Raw genomic sequence first — 8,900 nt, 5'->3', positions numbered from 1 at the left:
TGAGGTGAGTGGATTGCCTGAGCCCGTGGGTTCGAGACCCACCTGGGCAATTTGGTGAGATCTCATCTCTACAATAAACCAAAAAATTAGCTGGGCATGGTAGCACGCGCCTGTAACTCCAGCTACTTGGAAGGCTGAGGTGGAAGGATCACCGGAGCCCAGCAGGTCGAGGCTGCGGTGGCCGGGAGCGGCCACTGCACTCCAGTCTGGGCAATAGAGTGAGACTCCAACTCAAAAAAAACCCCCCCAAAATGAGAAGTGGGTTGGTCCTACTTGAGCTCACATTTGACATAGGCTGGGCTCATTCCTGTTAACGTGGTACTCAGTTAAGTTCTCTCTGAATCTTGGGGTGTCAGTATTATTTTTTAAGCACCAAGACCATGTTTTTTCATGTGAAAATCTTACCAGGATTTCTGCATGTGTCACTCAGGTAACTTGGAGGCAGGGCTGCACTGTCCTCTGCAGCACCCCCAGGTACACGTAAAGAACCTCAGCTGCCATGGGCAGTGGTGCTCTTGCAGCCATCCTGGTCCTCATGACGGCTGCAGATACCCACTGAACAGATGGGGAAACTGAGGCTCAGACAGCTTAGGCAACTGGCCCACAGCCCCACCACTAGGAAGTGGCAGGGGCAGGCCCACAGTTCCCACCTGCCTGATTCTGGAACTCATGCTTGGTGTTCTGGAGGGTTGACCTACATTGGCTGTGATGTCCAGGCATGAGCGCTGGTCCCTTGCCCCACAGGAGTGACTTGGCTCAAGGAAGGTGGGGTGAGGGTTGTGTGGTGGCAGGTGGAGGGTGCAGGTCAGGCCTACCCTTAGACGGATAGCGGGGTCAGGCAAGGCAGATGGGAGGCTTGATTGAAAGGAGCTTTTGCTGAGTCAACTAACTGTGTTTGATTTCACGAGTTCTTATTTTACATACAATCTTACTTTCACGTAATATTGAACGTCAGAAGTCAGCCATTCGTGCCTGCCTTTATCAGGAGTGAAGTGTGACTGGAGGCTTCCACAGTGCTTGGGGGTGCAGATTTTCTGCTTGGCATCAGGTGGCTTCTGACCATGTTCAGACCTGAGTGTCTTGCTGCAGAGACGAGCTTGTTGCTGGCGGTGGGTGGGTGGGAAAGATCCTGGGTGGGAGCTCCTCCCCCCACTGAAGGCTGCAGGATAGAGTGTGCACCATCTGACACCTCAGTGGTGAGCGTTGGGCCTGGAGGGGACCCCTAGACACCCTGGGCCCCCCAGGAGGTTCATGGAGAGGCCTAGGGGGCCCTGGGATGGAGTTTGCCTAAGGCCTCTCAAGATGAGGACACGACAGGTGCTTTGTCATGGACACCTGGGGACTTGCGGGCATGGAGATAGGAACATGAGCTGGGAAGTCTGAGGCGCCATGTCCTGGGCCAGGAGGGGTTGGCGTGTTGCAAATACTCTGTCCACAAGTAACCCAGAGCTGCCCAGCCCTGCCCCCATCCTCCAGGAGGCTCCGCAGACACCGCGTGTTCCTCACACGCTGGAGCATGTGCACACATGCCTGCTGGGGCCTCAGAGGCCGCCGGCCCCCAGCCTGCCTCAGGCAGTTCCTCTCTCAAAGTCTCCTATTTGGAGCCTGGGTCAGTTTTTGATGGTCCATTTGCTCTGTTTTAAGTATGGGCTGTTTGGAAAAAACAGCTGAGGAAAATGGAGGAAAATATGTTAATTTCTGGTGGATGATTTGCTTAGTGTTTACCGCTAGGGGAAAGGAGAGGATTCGGGTATGATAATTGGAGGATTAAAGTATTATTTTCCATGGTGGCTCATTAAGCTTTCTCATTGATTCACCAGCGACCCTGCAACAGACAGGCTGACCGGGCGTGCGGTCCCCACCCTCTCAGGTTGCCCAGATGACATGGGGTGGACCTCTTGGTGGGTGTCCTGGCCCCATGGCTTGCAGACCCTGGACCCCAGTCTGTCCCCAGGGTAGGCTGCTAGCTCCTGCTGGCTCCTGGGCTGGTGCTGGGCGGGCCTGTTCCTGCTGAGCCATCAGTGAGGGTGACACAGCACTTGGACAGGTGCTGGCCCGCAGCACTGTGGCCTGCATGGTGTGGACAGTGCAGGTGGCCCAGGCAGCACCCTCTGAGTAGCCCTAGCAGGCAGGCTAACCACACTTGCTTTTCCTATGGTTGTGGCTGTGGAACCTCGATCCTGCTCAGTTCCTGTGAAACCCCAAATGCGTCGCCATCAAGTGGATCTCAGACAGGGCCTAGAAGGTGGTGCTGGAGGAGGGCTGTGATGAGATCACCTCCCTTCGAGTTGGCTGGATCCTCAGAGAGCCATGGCCTGGCCTCAGAACCATCCCTTGCAAACAGCTTCTGTCCCAGCTTACCTCACCACCTCAGGGCCACAGGGCTACCCTCTCCATCTGGGTCTCCTGGGTGACTTCCTCCTCCTTCCCTGTTCCAGCTGAGCAGGGAGCCCTCTTGCTTCTAAGTAGGGGCTTGTCCTGGTTCCTGGTGGGGCTGCTGTCCTGGTGCCTCAGCCCCCGGTCTGTTGCTGCTGGGTAGGCACAGACCTTCTGAGCCGGGGCAGCCCCTGACAACTGCCTGGGCCTCTCCTTTCTTGTCCCACATGTGTGTGAGGAGTCCCAGTCCACCAGCTCCTGCACAGCACCTAGGTGTGCCCACTGCCACTCTCACAGTGCTCAATCTGGGGCGGCCACACAACCAACTCTCCTCCCACCCTCTTTTCGCACAGCTTGTGACCCTACGTTGTTGGAATGAGCTTCCTACAAGTGCTTCCAGTCCTTCTTGGAAAGGGGGGTGGGGCCAAGGGACAGGATGGGCAGCTGAAGTGGCTGCAGGCATCCTGGGAAGGGCCCAGATACAGCAGCTGGTGTGGGCTGCCCTGTCTTGCATTGGGCAGGTTTGGGCCATAGAGCAGCAGGCAAGGGAGAGAACTGGAAAGGGACACTGCAGGGGGTACCCCGGGCTGGCCCACGCCTGGCTTGCACTCCCAGGTCACTGACCTCATTGAGTCTGTCCTGGCTGCACAGAGCATCCAGAGCCTAGGTTGGACCCTGACTCAGAATCTTCAGGCAGGGACTAGGCATTGGCATTTCTTAAGCTGCCTGGGTGACTCTGATGTTCAAATGGGTAGAGATCCCGGCTGCAGGGGGACAGGGTGGGGGGGGTGTGGGCAGGGCCCCATGAGGAGGCCATGGTAAGACTGTGTGAGGGTCTGACAGGGAGGTCCCCTAGGAGCCCAGGACTTGACCTTGAGGGTCTACTGTCCAGCAGCATCTGATCACCCCCTCTCACCCCTCCCCCAGCTTAGGCAGGCTGATCATATACTGGGCATTTTGGAAGTTTTGCTGCATCTTCTGGAAGGAGGGGACCCAGGGTAACTAGGAGGAGACATGGGACCTGAAGACTAGCGTACCTCCGGGAACTGAGGGCAGCAGGGCTTGGGGAGCTGAGGGAAAGCCTAGGAATGTGTGTGTGCAGGCTGCTGGGGGTGAGTGGTCTGTGCTGAGATTCAACTGTGTCTGTCCAGGTGCCGATGCAGGTATGCAGGTGGGTGCAGGTGTGGAGGTGGGTGCAGATGTGGAGGTTGGTGCAGGTGCGGTTATGCATGGGCCCTGGTGCAGGTATGGGGATTGACACAGGTACAGATGCTGGTGCAGGTACAGGTGGGTGCAGGTGCAGGTATGGGTGGGTGCAGATGCAGGTGGGAATGGGTGCAGGTGTAGGTGCGGGTGGGGGTGGGTGAAGATGCAGGTACAGGTGTGTGGGAATGGATATAAGCATAGATGTAGGTACAGGTATAGGTGAGTGCAGGTATAGGTACAGGTGGTAGATGCAGATTAGGTACAGCTGTGGGGGTTAATGCAGGTGCAGATGGACATGGGAAAGTTGTCTGAGTTCTTTGAGGTTGATGCAGGTGGTAGTTGCAGGTGCAGGCTCAGTGCAGCTGTGGAGAGGGGTGGGTCCCTGGGGCAAGAGTGTGCCATGGGAGGAAGAAGGTTATACCACCACTGCCACATCTCAGGGAGACGGATGGGCAGGTGCCCTGGAAGATGGGGGAAGGAATGCCTGAGACTGAGGCTGGGGACTGTTCTGCATGAGGAGAGAGCACAGGGTACCTCAAGGGGCTCTCCAGATCTGCTGCCATGCCAAAGGGAGACAGCCGAGTCTTCCTGGCTCTAAGGCAGGAGTGTCCATACCCTGGCCTTCCCTTCCATCTGCCATCCCCATGTGTCTCCTGTCCATGCCTATCTTTGTCCACAGACCTCCCTCTTTCCTTGGAGTGCAGGCGGGTGAGCAGTGCAGGAGGAGGGGCGGCGGCCCTTTTCCAAGCAGAGGCCACCAGCTCACGGCCACCTGCACTACCATGCCTTCTGCCAGCCTGAGCATGCTCTGTGTGGCAGCAGCTGAGTGCCCATCTCTCTGTGTCTCTAGTCAGCCGCCTGCCTCGCCCAGCACACAGGAAGCCATCCAGGGCATGCTGTCCATGGCCAATCTGCAGGCTTCCGATTCCTGCCTGCAGACCACGTGGGGTGCTGGCCAGGCCAAGGGGGGCTCACTGGCGGCCCACAGCGCCCGGAAGAATGGCGGCAGCGGCAAGAGTGCAGGCAAACGGCTGCTGAAGAGGGCTGCCAAGAACAGCGTGGACCTGGATGACTATGAGGAAGAGCAGGACCACCTGGATGCCTGCTTCAAGGACTCAGACTATGGTGAGTGGCTGGGTCTCCCACAGGCCCTGCCTGGGACAGGGCAGTGTGGCATGGACTGGTGGCATGGACGGGCGGCGGCATGGATGGGCAGCTCTCCAAGCTTGGTAGCCCTCGCCTGGCTCCTATCCCAGGAGGCCCTCTGTGAGCCAGGCTGACCTGCCCCACATCTGGTGGGCAGATTTGGGCTCTGTGTGGGGCCTGCCCTGGGTTGACAAACAGGCTGACAGCAAAGTGAGCTCCTGTTTTCTAGGCTCTTTGGGTGTGGAGGTTCTTGCCTCCTAGGAGTCTCAGGTCCTAGGGTTCCTCAGGCCTTGGAGGTGGAAGGACCACACACTGGAGCCCTGAGGCTTCCTTCCAGTCAGCGATTTGGGGCAGCTCCCTGCTCTGCAGGGCTCCTCTGCCCACCAAGATGCATGAGCAGGTTGGGGGACTGTTGGAGCCTACCCAGCTCTGTGGACACTGGGTGTTTTCCTCTTTGCTAGCAGCAGAGACTTTTCACCAAACAAAACCTTTCCTGGAGGCTCAGGGATTCTCCTACAGGAGCTGAAATGCCGAGTTTGTCTTGGGGGGCCCTGATCTCCCCAGTCCCCCATTCTCTGATGCAGCTGCCTCCAGGGTGGGTCTGAGGGTCTCAGGCTCTGTGAACAGCTCTGTGGACAGCAGACCTGAGGGGAAGGGGGCTGGCGGGCACCAGGTGGTGCAGGAGGCCTTTTGTCTGGTAAGTCCCTGCCCTTTGTGTAGTTTCTGGGCCACCTGTGCCCATGCATGGGGCATCATCATCGCAGGCAGCTTCCATTATGGTGATGGCACAACCGCCTGGAAGGCCTAACAATGGGCCCTGCAGTCACTATGAGGAAGGCCCTGCCCAGTAGCTCAGCCCTGCTTTCCCTCTGCCTCCCCTTAGTCTACCCCTCGCTGGAGTCAGATGAAGACAACCCCGTCTTTAAGTCCCGGTCGAAGAAGAGAAAAGGCTCTGATGACGCTCCCTACAGCCCGACAGGTAGTGCTGGATCTGGAGCCCTGACACCTGTGTGGCAGCTGTGACCTCGTCTGTTGTCCCTCCAGCCCCTGAGCTCTGTGCCTGGCTTGTCCCCACGGGAGCATGGTTGCAGGGTTTTCTTTGCTTCTCAGGCCCCCAGAGCCGTGGCATGCTTCTATACAGGCCCATGCAAAAGCCTTTGGCCTGTGGCCAGCCCTCCTCCGATTTTTTCCTCAATGAGCAACTCTGTGAGGGTCACCTGTGTAGCTGTGGTACCCTCAGCTGGTGGCCGAGGGGTGCCTGCTAGTGCAGCCAATGGGGTAGGGGAGCTTGTCCACCCTCTCTGGTCTCACTGGCCCTCCCAGGCTTTGCCCTGTAAGACACTGTGTGGCATCTTTCCCTGGGAGGGACAGCTGTTCCTGCTGTGGTGTGGCTTTACACCCAGGAAGCCTGGTGCTGAGACCCACCTGACCATGGGGAGCAGGGGGCCTGAAACCAGTAGCCTGAGGAAGCTGAGGCATGGGCCCTTCTCTTCCACAGCGAGGGTCGGCCCGTCAGTGCCCAGACAGGACAGGCCTGTGCGTGAGGGTACCCGAGTGGCCTCCATTGAGACCGGGCTGGCCGCCGCTGCAGCCAAGCTGTCCCAGCAGGTGAGGAGGGGCCCAGGGAGGAGAACACACTATGGCCAGGCCCCCCTTATTTCCACCTGGGCTCAGGCTCCCCCAGATGCCTCTGTTCTCTACTCCATGTATAGAGTTCCTGAGCTGGGGGCTGTCCCAAGCTTGGGGACACTTGATTACAGAGTGTCCTCTTCCTCCAGGCCCCAGATTCCCTGTGAGCGGGACCCATGGTAGCTGGCGGTTGATGGCCTAGGCCCTGAGACTGGTCGGGGGGGCCCTCCTCCTGGAGCTGGGCTACTTCAGGTGTAGGGGGAGGCCCTTAAGGCTCCTACACACCTCTTAGCCACAGCCGCCAGGGAGCCCTTCTCTCCTGGCAGTGCCGGCATTTGGGGCTGTCCTCACCTGCGGGAGATGGGTACTCTGTCTCTGTGTGCACTTTCCCTCCGGTCTTGGCTGCCTTCAGCTCCTCCCACTCAGGAGAGTCTCGGGGCCTCAGGCTCCCCCGTACCAGGCTGCCCCCCAGCTGGATGCCCAAGGAAGTTAATAGGGTCAATGTGAATATTCTTCCAGAACTGAGACCTGTGACCGCTCAGAGTGGGGTGCCTGGAGCGGGAGTGGCTGTCCTGCAGGTTTAAACAGGGTCAACTCCCTCTGAGCAGGGGCTGGGCCAGCTATGCTGAGGTCTGGTGCCACCTCTCCTGTGTCCCCGTGTCGGAGGGTGGCTGAGGGCAGGCTTCGAGCCCCTGTGGGCTGGTTCTGTTGTGCCCAGTGCCCACAGCAGGGTAGCACAAGCTGCTCCCTGCTCTGATGGCCCGAGTAGCTATGCATCTGAGGCTGCCCTGCGGATGACACACCTGCGTGCTGTGTTCAAAGGAGGAGCAGAAAAGCAGGAAGAAAAAGAGTGCCAAGAGGAAGGTGGCCCCCAACACCGCCTCCCCCTCCGCCTCTGCCTCTGCTGGCACCACCTCGACCTCCACCACGCCGGCCTCTACCACCCCTGCCTCCACCACCCCGGCCTCCACCACGCCGGCTTCCACCAGCACAGCCAGCAGCCAGGCCTCGCAGGAGGGCAGCTCCCCGGAGCCCCCACCCGAGTCACACAGCAGCAGCCTGGCCGACCACGAATACACGGCCGGGGCCTTCGCAGGGGCCCAAGCTGGCCGCGCCTCCCAGCCCATGGCCCCTGGGGTCTTCCTCACACAGAGGCGGCCCTCTGCATCCTCCCCGAACAACAACACCGCTGCCAAAGGTACCGTGCCTGCTGGAGGGAGCCTGCCGGGCCCCCTGCCCCTCCAGGCAGCCCCTGACTCGCAGGCTTGGCCCCAGGGTCAAGGACAGCACATCTCGAGGGGAGGTTCTGGGTCCCAGAATGACAGGATGCTGCGGTCCAAGTTAGTTGTGTCTTAGTGTGCGCGCGTCCTGTGGCACAGAGCGCGCGCATTTTTGCCCAGTATACATGCTCCGCCTGCACCCTGGCCGAGGGTTCGGTAGCTGCAGGGATGGGGCACGTGGCATGGGTGCTGACAGAGGCCCTCATGACCAAGGCATGGGACCCAAGAGTCCTCATGTCTTCTCCATGGTGCCATCCCCAAGCTGTGTCTGCCCCACCTGCCAGAACCCCTTGTGGACACAGCCCTCTGGAGATGAACGCTTTGTCAGCGATACAGGACTCTTTTTTTTTTTTAATTTGTTACCTTTTTAAAAAAAATTAGAGACAAAGGTCTTTCCGTGTTTCCCAGGCTGGTCTCAAGCTCCTGGGCTCTAGCGATCCTCCTGCCTTGGCCTCCCAAAGTGCTGGAATTTCAGGCATGGTCCTTATATACAGAACCTCTGAGGATGCCAAGCCCCAGAGCTCCAGCCTCCGGTCCTCCTTGTTAGAGGGGGCTGCAGGCCGTCCCCTTGTAACGGCAGCCCCCATTCTGGCACACCACTCCCCTTGCCATCTCACTCACCTTCCTTTCTTGTGTCCCCTCCCCTGCCCCTTAGGAAAACGTACAAAAAAGGGCATGGCCACCGCCAAGCAGAGGCTTGGGAAAATTTTGAAAATTCATCGGAACGGGAAACTGCTCCTTTAAAGTTTGGAAAGCCAGGATCCTTCTGCTCCGCTCAGGACCCCCCGGAGCCCCGCGCAAACATCCGCCCCCCAGGAGGGTGGCCCAACTGCCTCACCCAGGGGGGCTCTCACCTCCTCCCGGCCACCACTCCCCCCAAACGAGCGTCTGTCCCTTGAGCAGGCGGAGCGAGCCCACGTGGCCGTCCCTCGTTCTGAACACGGACGTCCTTTCTCAAGTTGCTAAGAGTGGCCTGTCCCTGTATGGCGACCCTGCCAGTCTGAGGACCATTCACTCCACTTTAAGGACACCCTTCAGGCACACTGCACGTGGGTGTGACTGCAGGGCCTCTGCAGCCCTGCTTGAGAGCACGATTCCTCTGAGGAAGGCGGGGTGGGCCAGCACTCACCGCCCCAAGTTGGAGCTGGCCCCAGGCTGGTAGCCTCCAGGGGCTTAAAAAGGCAAAGGACACAGAGAGAAAGAGGAGCAGCAGGCGGGATGTGTGCGCCTTTCTCCTTCCCGCGTGGCTCTCAGACACATTCC

The 8,900-nt window shown here is 59.1% G+C and overlaps 1 protein-coding gene across 2 annotated transcripts in view; it reads left to right on the top strand.

Moving 5' to 3' along the window:
- PHF2 (PHD finger protein 2) overlaps positions 1 to 8,685 on the top strand; it is a 48,059-nt gene extending 39,374 nt beyond the window's left edge. For both annotated transcript variants that reach the window (XM_008058763.2, XM_021712720.1), the window contains exons 17-21: positions 4,433 to 4,707; positions 5,612 to 5,707; positions 6,227 to 6,336; positions 7,180 to 7,555; positions 8,293 to 8,685. In XM_008058763.2, coding sequence (XP_008056954.1) covers positions 4,433 to 4,707; positions 5,612 to 5,707; positions 6,227 to 6,336; positions 7,180 to 7,555; positions 8,293 to 8,381 — 946 coding nt within the window. In that variant the 3' untranslated portion in view covers positions 8,382 to 8,685. The remainder of the gene's footprint in view (positions 1 to 4,432; positions 4,708 to 5,611; positions 5,708 to 6,226; positions 6,337 to 7,179; positions 7,556 to 8,292) is intronic.
- Positions 8,686 to 8,900: the final 215 nt, after the last annotated feature.

The sequence above is a fragment of the Carlito syrichta genome, unplaced genomic scaffold (assembly GCF_000164805.1).
Source record: "Carlito syrichta isolate Samal-C Ts95f unplaced genomic scaffold, Tarsius_syrichta-2.0.1 Scaffold303625, whole genome shotgun sequence".
Taxonomy (NCBI): Eukaryota; Metazoa; Chordata; class Mammalia; order Primates; family Tarsiidae; genus Carlito; species Carlito syrichta.
The sequence above is the reverse complement of the archived record's forward strand: the minus strand, read 5'-3'. Positions and strand labels throughout refer to the sequence as shown.